This window comes from Sorex araneus, chromosome 3, assembly GCF_027595985.1.
Source record: "Sorex araneus isolate mSorAra2 chromosome 3, mSorAra2.pri, whole genome shotgun sequence".
In the NCBI taxonomy this organism is placed as follows: Eukaryota; Metazoa; Chordata; class Mammalia; order Eulipotyphla; family Soricidae; genus Sorex; species Sorex araneus.
In genome coordinates, this window is record NC_073304.1 from 236,930,553 (window position 1) to 236,952,293 (window position 21,741).

Genomic DNA, 21,741 nt, shown 5'->3' on the forward strand with positions numbered 1-21,741 from the left:
TTTTAAAAAACTTTAATTTTAAAAATGTTGTATTGTAAATAACTTTCCATGAAAAAAAGGTTAAAGGGCCCCGTGGGGCGGAAAGGTGGAGGCAGGAGGCGGCTGGGGGCAGCTCAGTCGGGACCTCCTGGTTAACCCTTCGCTACAGCTACTCTACCTAGCGCCCGCCCCCCGCAGCGGGCCCCGCCGCAGAGCCCCCGCTCGGCCGGGGCTCGGCCCCACCTCCAGGGCCTTAGAGGATGTCTCTGCACCGCCTCGGCGACTCCGGCTCCTCTGCGCCCCTCTCCCAGCCTCCGCCCGGCCAGGCCCTGGGGAAGTTTTGACGGGAGAAGCCTCCAGGGGGTTAATTTGCTGTCAGCTAATTAGCATCTGTTGTACCTGGGAACTTTCTCTGGATAGAGACCTGGGAGCGGGGAGAAGCCGCCCGCGGAGGGCTCTGGGCACCCGCCCGCCGCCGCCCCGCCAGGCCCCTCCAACAGCGCAGGAGGCGGTTCAGCTACTGTCTGGGGCAGGAAAAGACGAAGATGGAGCAAACACTGTGTATGGGGGCTGGGGGCGGGGAGGCAGCAATTCCGGCCCCGAGGGCCCCCAGTTCTCAGCCGGGCTTGCAGGAAGGGTCCGAGCTGGGGGCGGGGGTGGCTGGCCTCGGGTTCCAGGCCTCAGGCCCTGCCTGGGCTGTGGCGGATCGTGGGGCCGGTGGTGGGGGCAGTCTGGGCCGCCCTCGGCGCTGCCCGGGGCGCGTGTGTGGGGCTGCTCCCTTACAAGAAGGCGCCCATGCTGGCCCAGTCCTGCAGGTCAGCGGCCAGCGCGGCGTCACCGGCCTCGAACAGGGGCTCGGGGGACAGGCAGCCGCCGCCGCTCTCGTCCCAGGGGTGCTGCAGGAAGGACGTGGCCACGAAGGTCTCGTCGAAGTCCAGGCTGTTGGCGGCCTGCTCTCCGGGCGGCCCCCAGGGCGCCGGGCAGTCGATGTGGCGTCCGTGGACGGTGAGGTCCACGTCGCCCGCGGGGCTCAGCGGCGGGCTCAGCTCCAGGCCGTCCAGGGCGCCCAGCTCCCCGCCCAGCGCGCCCGCGTCGAAGATGGCCTCCCAGTCAAAGTTGCCCTTGAGGGGCTCCAGCTCCCGCTGCTCCTCCTGGGTCAGCAGCAGCGTGCTGGGGGCCCGCGGGGCCTTGGCCACGCGCTTGGGCAGCGGCTGTTTGCGCTTGTGGCCCAGCCGGCCCTCGCCGGCCCCCCAGCCCGCCTCCCCCGTGGCCTCCTCGAACTCCCGCAGCAGCTGCTGGGCGTCCGGGTTGACGCTCAGGGGCCCGGCCCAGGGCGCGGCGCTGGGCTCCTGCGAGGCCGGGCGGGCGAAGGCCGGGTGGATGTGCACAGGCGGCAGGCGCCGCTTCTTGAAGGCGCCGCTCAGCAGCCGCTCGGCGTACTGGGGGTCGATGCGCCAGAAGCCCCCCTTGCCCGGCTCGTCCTTCTCCCGAGGCACCTTGATGAAGCATTTGTTCAAGGACAGGTTGTGGCGGATGGAGTTCTGGGTGCGGGGCGGGGGAGAGGAGAGGCAGGTGAGTGGCGGGGCCCCCCACGCCCGCACCTCTCCGAGGGGGCCGGGGGGGGGGCGCTGCTGGGGGGCAGGCTCTGGGACACTGGCCACCCGGGAGCCGCAGGGGCTTTTGTTCCCTGTTGCTGGGATATGGGCCTGCTCAGTCATCCGAGACCAGTACCACCCCCTGCCCGCCCGCTCCCCCGCCACAGGGCGCTCTGGCCAAAGGCCGCCGGTCCCCCAGGGCCTGGACAGCTGCTCCCAGTGCCCAGGCCTGATGGTCGACTGTGTGGTCAGTGGGCTGAGCGGTCCCGCTGTGCGCATGTGTGCACGTGTAGGCATGTGTGCGTGTGTTTACATGTGCATGTGTGTACATGTGTAAGCATGTGTGTGCACCCGTGTGCATGTGTATGCATATGTGCTTACGTGCACGTGTGTACATGTGTAAGCATGTGTGTGCACCCGTGTGTGCATGTGTATGCATATGTGCTTACGTGCACATGTGTGTACATGTGTGTGCATGTGCGTGCATGTGATGTGTGCATGTGCAGTAATGGGGTGTCTGCTGAACTGGCTGCTGGCCCGCTTCTCACCCACCTAAGGCTCGGGAGGGGGCGTTAGTCACAGTTGATGATTACGGGGCCCAGAGAACAGTGCTCAGGCCCGGGGCCCGGTCTGCTGCCTCAACTTCCCAGGCTGGGAGCTATTTCGGAGGCTGCAAGAGGCACTGCCCCACACTCCCGGGCCTCAGTCCCACCCAGCAGCGCCTGGTCTGAGGGTAGAGGGCTCTCGGGTAGCAGTCACTGGGCCCCAACCCCCCCCCCCCCCCCCCGCACACTGCTCATCCGCAGGTGGGCAGTGTGGCGGGCCTGGGCCGGGCAGAGACCCCGGTCAGGCGGGGGTGTTTACTGCCGCTGGCCCCGTGCCACTGAGCCGGGTTCCTGACAGCGGGAACTGGAAGCCAGGGCGGCAGGAGCCCCTGTGGAAAGCACCGGCCCAGGTAATTGTCCCCTCGGGGAGGCCGAGGGAGAAGAGGGGGAGGTGTGGAAGCTGGAGCCCGCGAGGGGCACGTGGGGGGCTGGGCAGAGTTTTAGGAAGGGCCCAGCCCTCACCCTGCCCTGCCCCCCACTTCAAACCAACCGAAAGGAAGAAAGTGCCGGGCAGGGCCGGGCCAAACTGTCCTGGGCACAGCGGGAATTCTAGGATCCGGGAGAAAAAGGTGCCCCAGGCCAGGCCCCTCCGCGGTCCTGCGGGGAGTGAGTTTCCCTCCCTGGAACCTCAAGGCCTGGACTCCGCTTCCCAACAGCCTTCCTCCCTGGCTAGCAAGGAGCGCCGGGTCCGAGCCTGGGGACCCGGGAGGAGCCTCCTCCGGAGTGAGGCTGTGTGGGCAGGGCCCGGGGAGGGGGCGAGGCAGGGGCCCCTCCGCCTCCCCTACCTGCCAGGTGGGGTCTGCGTGGCGGAAGTAGCAGAAGTTGTCGGTGATCCACTTGTAGATGGCCGACAGCGTGATCTTGGTGGCCTTGCTGGCCTGCATGGCCATGCAGATGAGCGTGGCGTACGAGTAGGGCGGCTTCACGTGCGGGTTGCTGGCGTAGTCCACGTCGTCGGGGGGTGGGGCCTGCAGCCCCGGGGGCGCGCTGCGGGACGTGCACGACGAGGTGGGCTTGCCCGGCGTGTGCGGCTGGCCCAGGCAGGCGGGGTCGGCCGCCAGCGGGGATCCCGGCGCCACGGAGCCCGGGACCTGGTGGTAGCCGTGGGGGTCGGTGCCCCCGGGGGGCAGGGCCGGGGCCTTGGCGTTGAGGATGGAGAATCCTTGCAGCCACTGCAGGCTGGTCAGGCTGTCATCCAGGGCGCCCGCCTCCTCCAGGCCGCCCTCCGCCGCCGCCGCGCCCGACAGGCGCAGCCAGCTCTCCGCCATGCCTGCGGGGGGCGCTCCGAGGGGCGGCCGGACACCCGCGGGCGGAGCCCGGGCCGAGCCCCGCGGCTCCGGTTACACGCGAGCCGCCATCCGCCTCCCCGCGCGGCCGCGGCGCCTGCGGGGACCAGGGGGCGGCTGAGCCGGTCCCGCCCGGCGCCCCCCGCCCCCCGCACGGCCGCACGGCTGGAACGCGGGGGTCGCCCCCGTCCCCCCCCCCCCCCGCTCCTTCTCTTCCCGGGGCTTTAGAGGACAGGTCAAGCGGGGCCGAGCTTCGGGGGGTCTCCGAGGCGGGAACCCAGAGACCCCCGGCAGCAGCAAATGGAAGTAGGGGTGAGCACGGGGGGCAGGAAAGACGGGCGAGGGTCGAGGAGCTGGGCCCTGAAGGCGGCTCCCCGAGCGGGGGCCCGGGGGGCGGGAAGGGAAGGAAGGGGACAGAGTCTGGGTGGCGGGCAGTCAGTTTCCCCCGAATTCCGACGTCGGCCGGCGGAGCCGCGACCTCCGTCGGGGAGGGCGGACAGGCCCGACTCCCGCCCTTCCCGCGGCCCGCCGCCCTCCCGGCCCCGTACCTGGCTCGGAGCGCCGCCCGGGCCGAAGGAAGGTTCTCGAAGAAGTTCCTGCCACCTCCCGCGTCTCTGCCCGCAGCTCCAGGGCCCGACTAGCGCCCCTCGTCGCCTCCCCGCCCGACGGCGCCTCTCTGAGCGCCTGCGGCCCCGGGACCGGCATTAAGTAGCCGCTCCGGAGGCTTCTCTCGCTGCCATGGCGACGCCCCGCCCCATAAACAGCTTCCGCGGCCGCTATTGGTCGGCCCGTCTCCGAGGAGACCGCGGGCACTTGCCACTCTCGGCGGCGGCAACTCTCGGAACTCGCCCGGCTGCGTGCGCTCCCGCGCCGCCCGGCCGCTGCCCGCCAGCGCGTCCAGCGCGGGTTCGCGCCCGCGGGCCGCGCGCCGCCGCCCAGCCCCGACGGGCCGTTCGCGCCGGGCCCCTCCCCCGGCCCCGCGCCCCTGCCCGGCTCCGCGGCGCGCGGGCTTCCCGCTCCCCGGGGCTCGGGCGGCGCGTCCTCCCGTCCCGGCGCCCCGACCTCCCTCGGCTGCCCGCGCCCGCCCCGCCGACTGCCCGGGGGCCACCTGCCCCTCCACACACGCGGCGCTGTCCCCGCCGCCCTCAGCAAGACCCCCTGGGGTTCCCGTGCCGCGGCCTCTGGCTGGGGGGTCGGGGGGGGGCGTGCAGGGAGCGCAGCCAACGGGGCGGGGCCGGGGCAGCTCCGAAAAGCCCGGGACTTGCCCGAACTTCTGCGGGGTGGGGGGCATTTGTCCTGCTGGTCTCCCCCCACTTGAAGTCTCAGGGATTACGGGCGGTTTACTGGGCACTGCCCCCCTCCGCCCGCCCTCCTGTCCCCGGCCGCTCGGCCTCTTCAATTATTGACGAGCTGCAGTGTGGGGCGTTCTCTGGTGTAAGCGCTGCAGAGGCGAGGGACGGCTGGGAGCCTGGGGGCTGCGGGCCGCTGCCCAGGGGACGAGGGCACAGGACCCCCTCCACGAGGCCCCTCCCGCCCGCACTCCTGAGTGCAGAAATCCGGGTGCTGGGTGCTGGGAAGAAGTTCACGGCGGGAACCGGCGGTTCTCCTTCTTTGTAAACAGTTTTATTCATCTTAAAGAATCATGCAGCAATCCATAAATATTGCAACCTTGCCGTCCCCCCCTTTCGTGTGCCGCCGATGGAGTCTGGGGAGCGAGGGGCGCACACGTGGCAGGACGGGGGCAGCCCCTTACAGTGTGTGGGTCTGTGCCAGGGTGTGCCCTGTGTGGGTGCTGGCACAGCGGGGAGGGACTGGGTGCAAAGGGGCATCAGATAGGCACCAGCTCCCTTTCAGACCTGGGGCTGCGGGCCTCATCTCCTTCCTGCTGGGGCATCACTTCTACCTCTGGAAGGGGGGGCTGCCTGGAGAGCCCCTGGGTCGGGGTGGGGGGGGGTTCTGCCTGCCAAAGAGCCAAATGAGAACAGGAGGGCAGGAAGGGGGTCGGGGTGGGCGAATGGAGGCCTGCAGGATGCGGGACACCCTAACCTGCTCCTTCCTTCTGAAAGCAGGGCCTGCGGGGGTCAAGAGCACAGAGCCCTGAGCGGCTCTCCCCTCCCCCACGGCGCTCAGAGGGGCTGCTTCCTCTGAGCTCCCCACTTCTTCATTCCCAGTGACCACCACTCTGGGAGGTGCCCTACCCTCAGCTCAAATGCCTCAGACATGGGGGCTGGGGTTATTGCTGAAATCTCAAACATGAGAGGGGCCGTGGATGTGGGGGGCAGAGGGCAGACCCTGGAGACTCGGGCAGTTGGGATCCTCCTGGCCATGTATGCTCATGGGGTGCCAAGATGCCCCCACGACCTGGGGACTGGCGGGGTACCCTGGCCCTATTCAGCCCCACCCTCACCCCGAAGCCCCCACCTTTCCCCCAAGACCAACGGTGAAGCCACGGCCCCATGGTCGGGGGGGGCACTTGGGCAGTTGGAGTGGAGGGACCCCCTAGCGACTCGGCTGGGCCCTGCTGTGTCCAGGTGCTCTGCACAGGCACCCAGGGGTCCTGTCTCCCAGGCTCAGGGGGTGTGGGAGGGAGGCAAACGGGGGAGGTTGGGGTGACAGGTCAGCAGGACCCTGCGTGATCTTCCCCTTTCTCTGGGGTGCTCGGGGACCACTAGAGATCGTGGGCCACGCCACTCACAGGAGCTCTTGCGGAGAGGGCTGGGGGGCAGAATGACGTCAGCCTGGCACAGGGGGGACCCCAGGCGCCCCTCAGTGCCAGCTGAGATGAGATGTCCGGAAGGGTGGGAGCATTCCCAGGCCAGAACCAGCTTCCCAGCCCCCTGGAGTGGGGGTCTCCCGGGGGTCCCTGCAGTGCAGTGCTACTCCCCTGAGGGCCCCCCCAGTCGCCCCGCAGTAGAGGCTTCCTTGTTGGCGAGCTGCCCCCCGCCAGGAGACGCCGCGGACTCGGTTCCACCGACGACACTCGGGCACGTGCCAGACTGCGTGGAGAGTGTCCAGCTGCGGCTCGGCCAGTGGCATCCGTCTTGCTGGAGGGGGAAGTTCAAGGGGACCAAGGAGACGAGGCCGGGCCCAGGTCTGCGGAGACGGGGCGGGCGGGAGGGGCGCGGGGGAGGCGGGCTCACACCGCCAAGGGGCCCCACACGCCGGGCCGGCTCTCGGGGCCCTCCTCCTCGGCTCTGGGCGCGCCCCACCGCGCTCGGCCCCGGTGGCTGAGGGCGTTGTCGTCGGCCTGCCAGGCGCCTGGGGGAGAGAGGGTGGGCGTCAGGAGCCCCGCTGGGCATGGCAGCGCCGTGCGCCCGGCGCCTCGTGTGTGCATGTGAGAATGTGCGGGGAGGGCCGCTCCGCGGGGCCCCTGACAGTGGGGGGCCCTCCCCGGTGTGCCTGCCCCCCCACCGCGTCCTGTGGCCGGGCCCTGCGTGTGGACGCCTGTTTGCTGCGAAGTCGGCCTGGAGCTTCCTTCCGGGAGGAGGAAGAGGGAGGAGTGAGCGGCCGGATGCCCCAGCGAGGGGCTGACTGGGCCCCCGGGGTTGTGTTTGCTGTGGGGGGTAGCAGGAAGTGACAGGCACAGCCACGGGGCGCCGCCCCCGCAATCCGCCACCGGCTGGTCTCAGCCACGGCCTGCCCGGATCCTGCCCACCCCGGGGCCTGGGGTGCGCGGGCACCCACCCGGCACGACGCCGTCTAGGGGCGCCTGGTTTCTCGCCTGCGCACAGCGCCCCCATCCGAGGCTGTGTTCCCTCCGTGCACTTCGTATCACCCCGAAATCTCCTCCCAGCCCGGCCAGTGCAGGGAAGGCCCGAGAGGAGAGGCTGCACCCCCACCTGCAGATGCCCCCCGGCGACCTCACTCTGCAGGAACCCCTGAACGCCTCCGCTTGCCCCGGCCCACGGGAAGCCACAGACACTCGGGGCGACTCTGAGCTCGCGTCCTGCCTGCAGGACCCCCACGGCCCCTTGTCCGGAGAGAAAGGCCCGGACGGGGAGAGGTGGAGGCTGCCTCGCCCCAGGCGGCCCTGGGGGCTGTGAGGAGCGGCCCCCGGGGGCTCCGCGAGCTCGTCCATACCTATTCCTCAATGCCTAGGGGCGTGACTCCGGGCTGCGGCTGTGCGGCAGGAAAGACCAGAAGCAGACGGTGAGGGAGAGAAGACACAGGATGAAAGCAGCAGACGCCCGCGGCGCCGTGGGAGCCCCTACCCCGGACCCTCGGTGCCAGCGGGACCCCCGAGTCACCTCCCATCCCACAAGGGGATGACTGAAGAGGCCTGGAGGTTGGGGGGGCACAGCGGGATCCCTGCACCCCACTTTTGCTCCTGCTTTCATTCTTAAGGGGGGGTGGGCAGCGCCACTGACTTTGAGGCCTGGGGTGGGGGCGGGGCGGGGGTCTCTGTCTTCCCCAGAATATCAGATTCTTTTACTGAACCAAGTCTGGGGTGCGGGGGAAACGCCCGGCAGTGCTCACTCCTGGTGGGGCTCGGGGGACCCCACGGGGTGTGAAGGACTGAACCCGGGAGGGCCGTGTGCAAGGCCAGTGCCCTGCCCGCTGGGGGTCCGCCCCGCACACCCGCAAACACAGCTGCTCTTCTGCTAACAAACAGCTTCAGCACGAGCGCTCGCTCCGCGGGGCCACCGTGCCTGCCCCGGGGGTGCCTGGAACCCGGGGCCCGGCTACCTGCAGGGTCTCACGGTGCTGTTAGCCCACTGCTGGCACCCTCTGAGGGAGCTTCAGACTGTGTGCCCCCTGCCCGTCCCGCATGGGGCGTGGGGCCAAGAGCACCGAGAAGCTTCTCGGAGGAGCGGGGCCAGGGGGCCCTGGGTGAGGAGGGGGGTGGGGAACTCCAGGCTCTTCTCCTCAGGGATGAGGGGCGACTCCCCCAGCGGGATGTGAGGGAGCCCACGGCTGAGCCTGCGCAGAGACCTGCCCCGGCTGATGCTTCCAGAAGGTTCTCTGGGGGCTATGCCCGGAGGGAGGCTCGTGGCAGAACTGGGCCAGGACGCACCCAGGAAGGGCTGTGCTTGCCCTCCCCCCAGAGGTGGGCGCGGGGAAGCCCTGCTCCCTCTCTCCTCGCCCCTCCCCTCTCTCCAGGCTCGCCACCGCAGGGGAGCCGGTGGGTGCCGGGCGGCTGGCCGGGGGCCGTCGGGCGCGCAGCAGCAAGCACGTGCGTGGGCTCATTCCCAGCAGCTCCCACGGCACCAATGGGGGCCCGGGGCCAGCCTGCGAGAGGCCAGCCAGCAGAGGGCCACTCCTGGGAGCCACCTCCTCCTTGCCACAGAAGCCAGGGGCCCCGTGTGGGGAGCCCCGTCCCCCGATCCTGTCCTCTGACCCTCAGCAAGAGCCGCGGGCACGGGCACAGCACAGCCAGGGGGGACAGTGTGGGCACGGGGAGGGACATGGACTGCAGTCGGGAGGACGGAATGAGCGGAGCAGGGACAGACAGACGGGTTGACACTTGGCAAAAAAGACATGAGGAACAAATGGACGGATGGACGGACAGACAGACAGAAGCGGTGGGGGAGGCGGGGAGGGAAGGGCCCGCGGGCAGCTCCGGTTCAGCCCCCTCCTCTGCCGGAGGGAGAAGCGAGGGGGGGGCTGAGGCCGGGCCCTCAAAGAAACGGCTGGGAAACGCCTGTGCGCCATGCCCAGGCCCGCGGGTGGAGAGCGGGCGGCCGCCGCGGAGGCCGGCGCGCACCAAGCCTGCAGCCGCTTCGTGCAGCGAGGAAAGCACTGGACCGGGATGTGGCCTGGCTGCCCTGCTGTGGGGGCTCCCTCCCCAGGGCGCGGCCACAGGGGGGGCCCTGAGGGGGCGCTAGTGGAGGATGGAGGGGAGGGTGGGGGCCCTAGTGTGTTTCGAGGCCGGGGGAGCACCAGTGGAGCACAGAAAAGTGGGGGAGTCCCTGGGGGAGCACTAGCGGTGCACAGAGAAGAGGGTAGGTATCCCAGTGTGTGGGGGCCCTGGGGGAGCACCAGTGGAGCACGGAGAGGTGGGGAGTCCCTGGGGGGCACTAGTGGAGCACGGAGAGGTGGGCGGGGGTCCCAAAGAGTGGGGTCTGGGGGAGCACTAGTGGAGCATGGAGAGGTGGGGAGTCCCTGGGGGAGCACCAGTGGAGCACGGGGAGGCGGTGGGGTTCCCTATGGGGGGCCCCTGGCGGGCCAGAGGAGGACGTGTGGCCCCGAGCAGGCTCAGCCTTGTGGGGGGCGCTCCCTAGAGCGGCCTCCGTGTGGGGGGCAGGGGCAGGGGTGCCCCGGAAATGGTCCTGAGGCCTGGCCCCCTCTCTGGGCTCAGAGCCGCCAGCACAGGCACCCACAGGCAGGCTCTCGGGTCCACCGGGTGCTGCTAGAGGGGGTGGGGGCCCGTGCCACGCCGCCCCGCTGTGAGCCTCTGTGGGGGTGCGGGCGGGGCGTCCCCCCAACTCGTGTCCGGCAGGCGGCCACTCACCGGGTAGGCAGGCCTCAGAGCACAGCTCATTGTCCAGTGCTTTCACGCTGGCGCTGTCATTGTTATTGTCACACTCCGGGCCTAGAAAAGCGCATGTCCGCTGGCCTGCAACGGGGCGAACGCGGTTAGGGGGGCGGCCGCGTCTCCGCCGCGCCGGCCTCGGAAGGGGGTCTCGGGGATGGAGACAGAAAACCAAACCGAACCAGATGCGGAAAGAGACAGCGTTGGGGGGAGCGGGCGGGCGGGAAGGAGCCATGGGATGGGGGGGGGTCTGCCCCTCCTGCGCGCTGGCCCGACCTGGGCCCCTGCCAGCCTGGGGTCTCCTGGGACTCAGCTCCCAGGGGGCCGCGAGGACGCCACAGCCGGTCAGGGCAAGGGAAGGGCGCGGGGCCGAGGAGGGTGGGACCCCGTGTCTGACCCCGTGTCTGACCCCGTGTCTGACCTGGCTCCATCGCGGGCTCTGCCTGAGACAAGCGCAGCCCGCGGGGGAGGGGGCTCGGGGACTGGCATGTAGGAGAGGAAGGGGAGCACTTTAGAAGTGAGTCTTGTGAAAGCGAGCGCACCCCGGCCAGTGAGCACAGCTTCTGGGAGGGTGAAGTCCCCGCGGGCCTCGGCCACCCCCGCTCCCCAGCCGGCCCGGCCAGCCGCGCAGCCCCCGCTCCCCGGCAGCACCAGCTCAAGCAGAATCAACGGGCGACAGGGGCAGCCCCCACGCCCGCCCCTTCTTCCAGAACATTCTCTCTGAGTCTCACTAGCAAGCCAGGTGCTTCCACCCAGCCAGGCTGTTGTCCAGGGAGGCCACTGCAGGGTCTGGCCCGGCCCACAGTGCTCCCTGTGCCCGGAGCAGCTGCTGAGTCGCTCAATGTGCCCGTGACCTTCTGGGCGCACAGCCTGAGGGTCCCCCTGAGCACGCACAGCGCCCCGTGTCTCCTGTGTCCTCCTTCCTCCGCGTCCCGAGCCCCAGGGAGGCGCCGAGGGCCCCAGTCTCTGCTAGCACAGCCTCTGAGGAAGACCCCCTCGGCCCCCTGCGCGCCCCCGTGCCCTCGGCGGGGTCCTGGGAGCAAAGCAGGTCCTGTACCGTCCTCCTGGGTGGGCGAGACATCCTCTTCCTCCAGCACATCGTTCCCCTAGGACAGAGGATGGCGCCATGAGCTCAGCGCCAGGAGTGGGGCTGGGAGAGTGGGGTAAGGAGAGGGGGCTGAGGGGAGGAGGGGTGAGGAGAAGGAGCTGAGGGAGAAGGGGTGAGGAGAGGGGGCTGAGGGGAGGAGGGGTGAGGAGAGGGGGCTGAGGGGAGGAGGGGTGAGGAGAGGGGGCTGAGGGGAGGAGGGGTGAGGAGAGGGGGCTGAGGGGAGGAGGGGTGAGGAGAGGGGGCTGAGGGGAGGAGGGGTGAGGAGAGGGGGCTGAGGGGAGGAGGGGTGAGGAGAGGGGGCTGAGGGCAGGAGGGGTGAGGAGAGGGGGCTGAGGGGAGGAGGGGTGAGGAGAGGGGGCTGAGGGGAGGAGGGGTGAGGAGAGGGGGCTGAGGGGAGGAGGGGTGAGGCGAGACCGGGGCTCACAGGCCATCTTCCCGGGAAGCCCCTGGTGCTGAGAGCCCGCGCCCGGCTCAGCCGCCTGCCCGTACCTCCGCGTCCTGCTCCTCCAGGCCAACGAAGTTCCGGTCAGGAGACGCTCCGGGCAGCGCCTGCGGGACAGCGGCGTCAGAGGCGACGGGGCCTTCGGGGCAGAAGTGGGGCGTCTCCCCACCCCCGCTCCGGGTACCCCCAGACACGGGACGGCAGGACTCACCTCCCCTTCTTCCGAGGGGGCCCTGCTGGCGGCGCGGGGCGAAGGCAGCGCCTCCGCCTCGTCCTCGGTGCCGGGGGCCACGTAGGAGCCGGACATGGAGGAGACGGTGTCGGTGCTGAGCTGCGAGTGGCGGCTCTGGGACGACACCATGGACATGACCGACTGCGCCAGGCTGTTGCTCGCGGGCTCTGCGGGCGCGGGCGGGCCGGGTCAGGCCGGGGCCCGGCGGCACTTTCCCTCCGGCCACCATGTCCAAGCGCGGCCTGGCCACGGGCCCTGCCCACACGCTCTCCCCGGAGCCCCGAGGGGCCGCCACCGAGGGGTCCGGCCACGTACCCTCGGGGGAGGAGATGGTGGAGGAGAGCGGGGTGCCCGTGCAGGACGACTGGTCGATGGCTCCCGACGAGGACAAGGTGAGGTTCTCACTTTCGGGGGTCACCCCGCAGTCCTGGGGGCGGCGGGGGAAGGCGGTGAGCGGGGTCAGGAGGAGGCCAGGGGCCTGCCACGGCCAGATGGCCCGCACCGCCAACAGCCCCCCGCCCCACCCGCCTGCAGCTCAGGTGACACGGCCAGGCAGCTGTGACTCGGGGACACCAGCAACCAGGAGAAGGGACAGCAGGCGCGGCCCAGGCCACAGCCCCACCGCCGTCCAGTCCTGCGGCCCCCAGCCCCCACACCCTCCCCCACGGACACACAGCCCCCCGCCCCCGTCTGGCTCTCTGCCTGCGCGTTTCTGCCCAGGAGCTCCCCAGCTCGCGGCGGCCGGGCGGTGCCCACTTCACTGCTGCCTCCCCAGCCTGTGTCCTGCCGTCGGCCAGGCCCTGTGACCTGAGCTGCCGCTGACCCTGGCCCGCCCGGAGCCCAGCTGGCCAGGAATGTCCCCTGCACACCCCAGTGTCGCCTTCCCAGCCCCCGGCAGCAGGTTCCGGTTCCGCAGCGAGTGAGCTCAGCCCCTCCCCCTGCCCACCGCGGGTGCCGTGACCTCTTCCCTGCCCTGTCCCCCACACGCTGCCTGCGCACCCCTGGGGCTGCCCGCCTGTGGCCGCCATGTCCAGCAACCCCCACCCTGGACAGGACAGCGACCAGCTCTCCATCCTTCTCTGCTTCAAGGGGCTGCACGGGGGGTTGAGGGGGCCCCGCCCGGCCAAGCTGGCAGGTGATTTGGGGCAGGGGCCCACGGCCGTGGCGTTCTCGGGGTCTCGGTGCTCCCCCGGAAGCCTGCGGCCCCATGTGGCGTGGGAGGTGGACGTGGGGCTGGGCCCGGGGCGCTGTGCTGGCCGCCAGCCCCTCGGGGGCTCCTGGGGGGTTTATACGGGAACCCACCGACCCTGAAGCCTCCGCGTCCCTCCCGCGGGGGGCTCAGTCCCTGGGTGAACGGGCTGGGGGCTGCAGGGGCGGCCAGGACTCGCCTCCCCCAGGTGCTGGGCCGGCGGCCTCGGGGACAGGCGCGTCTCCGACTCGCTGCAGGACGGCTCCTCCTCGCCGTCCTCCCCGTCCTCCTCCTCGGGCAGCACAGCCGAGTTCTGGGACACGGACCTGGAGGGAGGAGGGCGTGAAGCTGAGGAGACCGTGGGCCCGAGAGCCACCGACCCCACGGCCTTCTGGCTTCAGGGTGCATTTCCGGGCCACACCCGGCAGTGCTCAGGGGCCACACCTGGCTCTGCGCTCAGGGACACTCCTGAGCGCGCAGGAGGGGACGCCCGGGATGGAACTCAGGATGGCCACGTGCAAGGCGGGCGCCCTCCCCGCGGTCCCATCTCTCCAGCCCTGTCCCCCGAGGCCCCAGGCCCTGCCCGTCTCAGCCTGCCCCACTTGCCAGCGTGGTGAGAGGCTCGGCCCGCAGCCCTGCAGCCCTGCAGCCCCCCGCCCCTGCCCGGTGGGGGAGGCACTGGCACCCCCCGAGGGCCGGCCCCACTCACTTGGACAGGCTCCGTTTGAGCTGGAGTCCTGGGCCGCCGCGGTCAGCCAGACGGTCCAGCGGGGAGAGTGTCCTGACCGGGGGCAGGTGGCCGTCGCTGCCGTAGGAAGGCAGCGTTCCTGAGAGGGGGCCGTCTCCGAGCACGTGGAGTGGGGGGACGGCAGGGGACGGGGTGAGGGGCCCGTTGAGGGCCTCCAGGAGCGACACCACCTCGTAGCCGGGAGGGATGTTCTCGGAGGACTGGGGAACCAGAGACAGGGCGAACATGAACCCCGCGCCCTTTCTGTGGCCGCACGATCGCGTTACCCGCTCGGCCCTGCCGCCGTGTCTGTCTGCAGCTGGCCTGGGAGCGGGCGGAAGGGCGTCCGTCCCTCCGAGAGACGGGCCGAGTCCTGGCACCAACACGGGCAAACTTCCTTGCTATGTTTTTGCTTCTGGGCTGTGCCCGGCAGTGCCCAGGGCTTCCTCTAGGCTCTGCGCTCAGGGCCTGCTCCTGGCTCTGTGCTCAGGGTCTGCTCCTGGCTCTGCTCAGGGCCTGCTCCTGGCTCTGTGCTCAGGACCTGCTCCTGGCTCTGTGCTCAGGGCCTGCTCCTGGCTCTGTGCTCGGGGCCTGCTCCTGGCTCTGTGCTCGGGGCCTGCTCCTGGCTCTGTGCTCGGGGTCTGCTCCTGGCTCTGCTCGGGGCCTGCTCCTGGCTCTGTGCTCAGGGCCTGCTCCTGGCTCTGTGCTCAGGACCTGCTCCTGGCTCTGCTCAGGGCCTGCTCCTGGCTCTGTGCTCAGGGCCTGCTCCTGGCTCTGTGCTCAGGGCCTGCTCCTGGCTCTGCTCAGGACCTGCTCCTGGCTCTGCTCAGGGCCTGCTCCTGGCTCTGTGCTCAGGGCCTGCTCCTGGCTCTGTGCTCAGGGCCTGCTCCTGGCTCTGCTCAGGGCACTGAATGTCGGTAGGGGCTGAAGTCGGCTTGGCTGCTGGCACGGCAAGGGCCCCGCTTGCCGTTCTACCTCTCGGGACCCCCTACGGATGAAATTCATCGTGGCTGTCTGTTGGATTCTGATCCTGCTCATGAGGGTGCCTGGACACCAAAGGGAGGAGGGAGCTGACCCGAGGTCATCAGGTCACTTCAGTGCTGCCCTGAGCACCACGCTGGAGCGTCCTGGCCTCTCCGCAGGCCACCCTGCTCCAGCACTGTCCTCAGGCTGACCTCCACTCCCACTCCCCCTTCCTGTGCGTCCCAGGACAAGCCCTGACCACTGCTGCTGTCCCCGATGACGGGCCGTGTGCAAACACTGCTGCTACCTACAGGATGTGTGCAAATGTCTCTTTTTCCAGGTCATTTTCTTGGTGCTAAATTCTACGACTTCTGAGTGCCAAGCATAAATGGTTTGGGCTGTGTTTGTCTCTGGGCCATACCTGACAGCGCCCAAGGCAAGTCATGTGCCCATGTTTGTTTGCCAGACCCAGTGCTTGGGGTGCCAAGTGTTTCTGGGCTACCAGGCCTACTGCTAGCAAAGCCTGATGGATTTTTTGGTTATTTTTGGTTTTGGGCTACGCCCAGCTGTGCTCAGGAATCACTCCTGTCCTATGCTCAGGAATCACTCCTGGCGGTGCTCAGGGGAGCATATGGGATGCCGAGGATCAAACCCAGGTGCCCTATCTCTGTGCTATCACTCCGGCCCTGTTTCTAAGGTTCGTGATACATACATATATATATATGTACATATATATGTATACACACATATATTCTCTGCTTTTTCCAATTATCTTCCCAATTCTGCAATACAGACTATCTACTTCAATTGCTTCTCTACAAGCATAAATCCTCTTTAAGAAAGGAGGGTTTTAGGGACTGAGAGACAGTACAGAGGGAGGCATTTGCCTGCTGTGGATGGACAGGGTTCGGTCCCAGGTCCATGTAGGGTCCCCAGAGCCCCACTAGGAAGAGATCCCTGAGCAGAGCCTGGAGCACGGCCTGGGCACCTCTGGGTATGGCCCCAAAGGCAAATCAACAAACAGAAAATAAATTCAAGGAAATGTTTGGAATGTGACGGGCGGCAATGGCCCCTGGTTTCAGTTGCATGGTGCCGATTCTGAACAAGGCTGCTGGTCCCCCCTCCGCCGAGGATTCCCTACCTGCCTGATAAGAGGAATGGCAGGTATCCGCGTTTTCCTCTGGGGTAAACGTCTGGATACAGGAGTTCCTCTCAAATATTTACTGCCGGGAGACGGCGCAGAGGGCTGGATTCCCTGCAGCACCCGTGAGGGCCCTGGGCTGGATCTCCGAGCACCCTGGGCGTGGGATTCCAAAGACTCGGCAGGGCCAGGGGCACAGCTCAAGGGTGGGCATGAGTACCCGGCATGTTCACCACCCGCCCCCAGCAGCCTAGGAGAGACCCCACTAACCAAAGCCAACCAGACCTGACCACCTTTGCCTCTGGTGCATTCCTACTCAACTAGGGGTCACACCTCGGGGTGCTCCTGCGTGCAGCTTGTGCCCTGCTGGGCCACCTCCTGGCCCTGCAGACAGGTCCACGGGGAAACTCCCCGGTGTCTCAGCCCGGCGAGCGTCTCCCAAGTCACCCCAAGAACCCTGGGAGTGGCTCCAGGACCTCACCGCCTGGCCTGGTCTGGTTTTTTTGTTTGTTTTTTTTGTTTTTTGTTTTTGCTTTTTGGGTCACACCTGGTGATGCACAGGGGTCACTCCTGGCTCTGCACTCAGGAATTACTCCTGGCGGTGCTCAGGGGACCATATGGAAGGCTGGGAATCGAACCTGGGTCAGCCACGTGCAAAGCAAACGCCCTCCCCGCTGTGCTATCGCTCCAGCCCCTGGCCTGGTCTGTTCTGCTATTAAAGCTGAGTGGCGACCCCTCGCACTTCCCTCCCGAGGAGGAGCGCACCCATCCCAGCACGCCTGCTGGCCAGGAACACACCCCAGGGCGGGGCCCTGCAAACAGGCAGGGTTCGCTCCTCGGTGACCCCAGGTCTGGAGGCCCGGCTCCCACACTGCCCCTTCCCTATGAGCCAGGGCCAGTGAGCCCCCGTTTGGTACCGCCGCTAGGACAGGCAGTGGGACAGAGAGATGAGCGAGAGAGGAAGAGCTCTTCCGGCCCGACGCAGTCCCTGGTGCCCAGCAGGGGCTGCCCAGGAGTGGGGGACGCTGGGCGGGCCCACGCCAACAGGACACTGCATGTCCCCAGGAGGCTGCAGGTGCCCTGGCCCGGTTCCTGTGTGCCTGGCAGGCTGGACACGGTGGCTCCACTAGCGGGCTGGACCTTTGGGCGACCCCCACACCCTCCCCGAGGCCGAGTCCCGCGCCCAGGCCTGGCTCCGGGCTGACTCACAGAGTGCTCCTCGGAGTCGGAAGTCTGGGAGGAGATGACGGGGTGGAAGCTGGCGGGGGACAAGGGGCCGAGTTTCTTCCTCATGGCGCGGATCTGCAGCAGAGCCCGGAAGGCTGCGGGCGGGACACGGGGCGGGAGTCAGGGTGAGGTGGGCGCCCGGCGGGCGGGCGGGTGTGGGCGGGCCGCGGGCGGGCGGGTGGGCGCTCACGCAGGCGGCAGATGGGGCAGTTGTTGGCCTGGTAGCGCAGGGTGTCCGCGCAGGCGCTGCACAGACACAGGTGGCGGCAGGGCAGGATCAGGGTGTCCCGCACGTCCGACAGACACACCACGCACTCGGCGCTGTTGTCGCTCACCTCGTCCTCGGCCACCTGCCCGCGGGGACACGGCGCCCTCAGTCCACGCGGCTCCCCGGCCGCGACCCTCCCCGCGCCCACTCCCGCCCGGAGAGTCTGTGGCAGGGGTACCCCAGGGCAGGGACTGGGAGATCCAGGGCCGAGGGGTCCCAAAGGATAGGCTCTGTGGGGTGGGCCCGGCCCGGCCCCTCAACCCCACTTCTCAGTCTCCTCGTGGGACAAGATGGCAAAGAACCAGTCACGGACGGGCACTGGGCGCTGAGTCTGGTCCCGCCCCTCGGCCCCGCCCCTCCACCAGAGCCCCTCCCCCTCCAGCCCCACTGCACCCCAGCCCCTCCCCTCTCTGGCCCTGCCCCTCCCAGCCCCTCCCCTCCACACCACCCAAGCTCTGGCTTTCTCAGGCCCCGCCCCACCATCAGAGCCCCGCCCCTGCCCGCTCAGGCCCCGCCCACCCCTCTCAAGCCCCGCCCCTCACCCCGCCCCGCCCCTCTAGGGCCGTGCCTTGGAGTCCTGTGTGTTGTACTTGTTCTCGATGCCGTAGATCTCCTGCAGCAGATAGCTGACCCCGTCCACCTGCGGGAACAAGGACAGAGTTCAAGGGCGGGAGACTCAGAGGTGAGCCCGGAGCCTGACCCCACCCAGCTCCCCAGGGCGAGGACTCAGCCTGGAAGTCCAGGGCACACACGGGCCAGGCTGCAGGGTCACTGCCGGGGGAGCGCTCCTTGGGGGGGCCCATGTTCTTTCGGCCCCGTCACACCCCCAGGGGCACACAGGGCACAGAGAGTGCCCGCAGCCCGCGAAAGTGGGGGAAGGAAGCCCCAGGGAGAGAGGGGTGCGGGGCAGGGGGGTCAACAGGAGCAAGACTGAAGGGGGGTGGGGGAGGGGCGGGGCGCTGGCCCCCCTCAGCACTTCTCTCTTGCCTCAGGCTTTCGGGGGGAAGGGCGCGCCTGAAGTGTTCAGAATCACTCCCAGCAGGCTCGGGGGCTCCATGCAGCGGCGGGGCGGGGTCCACCCAGCCTGGCTGCATGCAGGGCCCGGGCCCTCCCTGGCCTGTTGGATTATCTTTTGGGGGTGAGGAGGCGTGGTGGCCACATCGGGCAATGCTCGGGGTCTGCTCCTGGCGGGGCACGGGGGCTGACGTGGGACCCCGGGGACCCAACCGTGCTGGCCGCGTGCAAGGCAAGCGCCAGCGCCCTCCCTGCTGTCTCTGGCTCCTTTCCAGGCCCTGCGCCACTCCCGGCACCCGGGTACGCAGGCACCGCCTCCGGGCTGCCTCCCAGCTGCCGCTGCCTCGGTCGCGCCCTCCTGCCAGCGTCCCCCTGAGAGCAGGCCTGCTCAGGGGCCACGGCTTCCTCCCGTCTCTGAAGCGTTCGGGCTTCTTAAACACTGGGCAGGCCTGCGTCCCAGAAGCCAGAGCCCAGCGTCACCGCCGACTGAGCCTCCCAGCAGGGGCGGTGCTGGCCCCGAAGGTCGCACAAGCCCTCGGCCTGTCATGCCCCCGCCCCCGCCTCTGCCCTTCCTCTGCTCCGCCACCCGGTGACACAGGCCATCCCCGTTCTCACGGGGGCCACAGGCGGGGGCAGACAGCCACAGCGAGGGGTCTAGGGAAGCAACCGAGGGGGGAGGCAGGCCAGGGCTCCCGCTGCCCCCGACGGGCCCCCACACTCGGCCCTGGGCTTGGAATGTGTCTCGCCTGGAGTTCTACAGCAAAGGAGCGCTCCGGAGCCCCGAGTCAGGTGACAGGCTGCCCTCCAGAGTCCGCAAGTCTGTGGGGCCCGCGGGGGACAGCAAAGGCGCCCCAGATCGGTATTCCCTTCAGGCCACCCCCCTGGCTCCCCCACACAAAGGCACACGGGAGGCAGACAGCGAGAGAAGTGAAGGCAGCAGACAGGCAGGCAGCAGCCGGACAGACGGACAGGCAGACAGACAGACAGGCAGACAGACAGGCAGGCAGACAGGCAGGCAGACAGACAGGCAGACAGGCAGACAGACAGACAGGCAGACAGACAGACAGGCAGACAGACAGGCAGACAGACAGGCAGGCAGACAGGTAGGCAGACAGACAGGCAGACAGGCAGACAGACAGGCAGGCAGACAGACAGACAGGCAGGCAGACAGACAGACAGGCAGGCAGACAGACAGGCAGACAGACAGGCAGACAGGCAAACAGACAGGCAAACAGACAGGCAGAGAGACAGACAGACAGACAGGCAGACAGACAGGCAGACAGACAGCCGGGCAGGGGAGCGGCCGGCCCTTACCACTTGCTTCTGTTTGAGGGGCTTCACGCAGAAAGTCCCGTCTGTGTGCTGGAAAGGAACAGGCGGTTGGGGGGCGCCCGGCCCGGCCCTTCCCGCTCTCCTTCCACGTGGCGTGGACACCCCCAGTGCGGAACTCGGGGCCTCACCGGAGGGGCCCAGTCCCACCCCTCTGCTTGCAGAGGAGGAAACTGAGGCCCCTGGCGTTGAACACAGTCCCATGGCTGGGGCTCCCGGGGGGCTTCCCCGACCCCTCGGAGGCCTGACCAAGCCCCTCTTACCTTTTCGAAAGTGCCCAGCAGCACGTGGCAGTGGCCGAAGTACTCTGAGAGAGACGGAGAGGGATGGCAGGGGGGCCCGGCGCCCCCACCCCACACACACCCGAAGCAGCCCCCCCATCTGGGCCCAGCTGAGGCCCGGTGCCGCCCACAAGGCGGGGACCCCTCCCCAGGCACGTGCACAGGGAGCCCCTCACCGTCGCCCTCGTCCACCACAGCGTGCACCACCAGCGGGTACACCTCGCGGTCCAGGTCGAAGCTGAGCTGAAGGGAAGGAAGGAGAAGCCGGGCTGAGGGGCGGGGAGGGCGTCTGCCTGCTCGTGGCCGACCCGGGTTCCATTCCCAGCATCCCACAGGGTCCCCTGAGCACCGCCAGGAGTAACTCCTGAGTGCAGAGCCAGGAGGAACCCCTGTGCATCGCCAGTGGGACCCAAAAAGCAAAAAGAAACCGGGCTGAGGGCCACTGTCCTGATACTCCCCGCGGGGAGGCTGGAGCCCAGGAAGGGGCTGGCGCGTCCCTCTCAGGGCCTGGTGACAAGCAGGAGGCCAATACAGACTCCCCCCGGCAGCTGGCTGGGGTCCCCCCAACCCCGCCTGTCTGCCGCCCCCACAAGACACGCACCTCTTCCTCGGCCCACTGGGAGGGGTCCACGGTGTGGGAGGGCAGGCAGAACTGCTGGCACACGCCGCGCTTATAGTGCACCGTCTCCGACTGCAGGCCGCCGTCCTTGGGGATGTAGCTGGGGGCAAAGGGACACTCAGGACCCGCGGGCGGGATGCTCCGGGGCCTTCTGTGCACACACCCCCTCGGGCAGAAGCTGGTGGGGGGGTCTACACGCCCCCCCCAGGCCTGCCCCCCGGCTCTGGGCCAGAAGGGAAGGCTCTGGGGGAAAGTCTGAGCCAGCCCGGGCCCCTCTGGGTGTGGCGGGGTCTCCCCGGCGGCCCCTGACCTGGCGATGCCGTTCTGGAACTCCTCCGTGGCCTGGTAGTAGAGGGTGATGGCGACACGTGCGTCCGTGTCGAAGGTGAACTCCACGCTGTAGTGCGCCTTGGCCTTGCCGGCCTCCTCGCCGGGCGCCTTCACCTCCTCAGCGCACCTGGGAAGCAGGAGCGGCTCAGCCCCGCCCCCCGGCCTGGGCGGAGTGTCTGCGAAGGCCTCGCACCCCGGTCGCCTGCCTGCCCATCAGCTGTGAGCCCCGCAATGACAAACGTGCCCATGGGCTGGGGGGACGGGCGCGGGCAGCCCCCACCTGCTCGCCTGCCCGCCTGGGCCTGGCGGGAGACACAAGTGGGCGTCCAGACCGCAGTTCACGGTGACACCCCACCAGGAGGTGAGTCTTTTGTTTCGGGGCCACACCCGGCCATGCTCCAGTCTCCCCAGGGGAGCGTCCTCCAGACAGCGGGCAGACGGACAGACGGACACGGCGCGCCACTCCGGGCCCACGCATCCCAGCTGGCCTTACGCTGAGCGCCGGCCAGGCCTTGGGGCCCCCATTTCAGACGGAGCAGCCGTGTGTGTATAAGTGTGGTGAGTAAATGAGTGCGTATGAGTGTTGATAAGTGTGTGTGTATAAGTGTGTGAGTGTGTATATGTGTGAGTGTATGTATGAGTGTATATATGAACACATGAGTGAGTGTGTATGAATATATGAGTGTGTGTATGGTGTGTGTATGAGTGTGTATAAAAGTGTGTGTATGTAAGTGTATGAGTGTGACTGTGTATGAGTGTGCATGTGATTGTGTATGAGTATGACAGTGTGAGTGTGTGTATAAGTCTGAGTGTAACTATGTATGAGTGTGTATGTGATTGTGTGTCTAAGTGTGTGTGTACCTGTGTGTGTATGTGATTGCATGTGTGAGTGTGACTGTGAGTGTGTGTATAAGTCTAAGTGTGACTGTATGTG

General features: G+C 68.4%; 2 protein-coding genes across 3 annotated transcripts in view; both read right to left on the reverse strand.

Annotated features, from left to right (window-relative positions):
- On the reverse strand, nucleotides 1-4,137 carry FOXJ1 (forkhead box J1). The gene is made up of 3 exons (XM_055132047.1): nucleotides 4,014-4,137; nucleotides 2,965-3,562; nucleotides 1-1,520 (listed from the first exon to the last, which is right to left on the reverse strand). Exons 2-3 carry the CDS (start codon nucleotides 3,445-3,447, stop codon nucleotides 759-761), a joined length of 1,245 nt encoding a protein of 414 aa, XP_054988022.1. The 5' UTR covers nucleotides 3,448-3,562; nucleotides 4,014-4,137; the 3' UTR covers nucleotides 1-758.
- Nucleotides 4,138-5,066: 929 nt separating this feature from the next.
- Nucleotides 5,067-21,741, reverse strand: part of RNF157 (ring finger protein 157) — a 51,848-nt gene continuing 35,173 nt past the window's right edge. Inside the window, exons 4-20 of one of the 2 annotated variants that reach the window (XM_055131044.1) lie at nucleotides 20,788-20,934; nucleotides 20,460-20,577; nucleotides 20,035-20,101; nucleotides 19,841-19,884; nucleotides 19,563-19,610; nucleotides 17,803-17,874; nucleotides 17,157-17,316; nucleotides 16,949-17,061; nucleotides 13,618-13,856; nucleotides 13,108-13,234; nucleotides 12,035-12,146; nucleotides 11,699-11,886; nucleotides 11,535-11,594; nucleotides 10,995-11,043; nucleotides 9,917-10,021; nucleotides 7,546-7,584; nucleotides 5,067-6,723 (exon numbers count right to left, since the gene is read on the reverse strand). In XM_055131044.1, coding sequence (XP_054987019.1) covers nucleotides 7,553-7,584; nucleotides 9,917-10,021; nucleotides 10,995-11,043; nucleotides 11,535-11,594; nucleotides 11,699-11,886; nucleotides 12,035-12,146; nucleotides 13,108-13,234; nucleotides 13,618-13,856; nucleotides 16,949-17,061; nucleotides 17,157-17,316; nucleotides 17,803-17,874; nucleotides 19,563-19,610; nucleotides 19,841-19,884; nucleotides 20,035-20,101; nucleotides 20,460-20,577; nucleotides 20,788-20,934 — 1,681 coding nt within the window. In that variant the 3' untranslated portion in view covers nucleotides 5,067-6,723; nucleotides 7,546-7,552. The remainder of the gene's footprint in view (nucleotides 6,724-7,545; nucleotides 7,585-9,916; nucleotides 10,022-10,994; nucleotides 11,044-11,534; nucleotides 11,595-11,698; nucleotides 11,887-12,034; nucleotides 12,147-13,107; nucleotides 13,235-13,617; nucleotides 13,857-16,948; nucleotides 17,062-17,156; nucleotides 17,317-17,802; nucleotides 17,875-19,562; nucleotides 19,611-19,840; nucleotides 19,885-20,034; nucleotides 20,102-20,459; nucleotides 20,578-20,787; nucleotides 20,935-21,741) is intronic. The other variant, XM_055131043.1, reaches the window with a different exon arrangement.

Coding starts and splice junctions, on each gene's coding strand:
- FOXJ1 (XM_055132047.1), bottom strand. CDS start 3,447: ATGGCGGAGAGCTGGCTGCGCCTGTCGGGCGCGGCGGCGGCGGAGGGC. Junction 1,521..2,964: donor ACGCAGACCCCACCTGGCAG/GTAGGGGAGGCG, acceptor CCCCGCACCCAG/AACTCCATCCGCCACAACCT.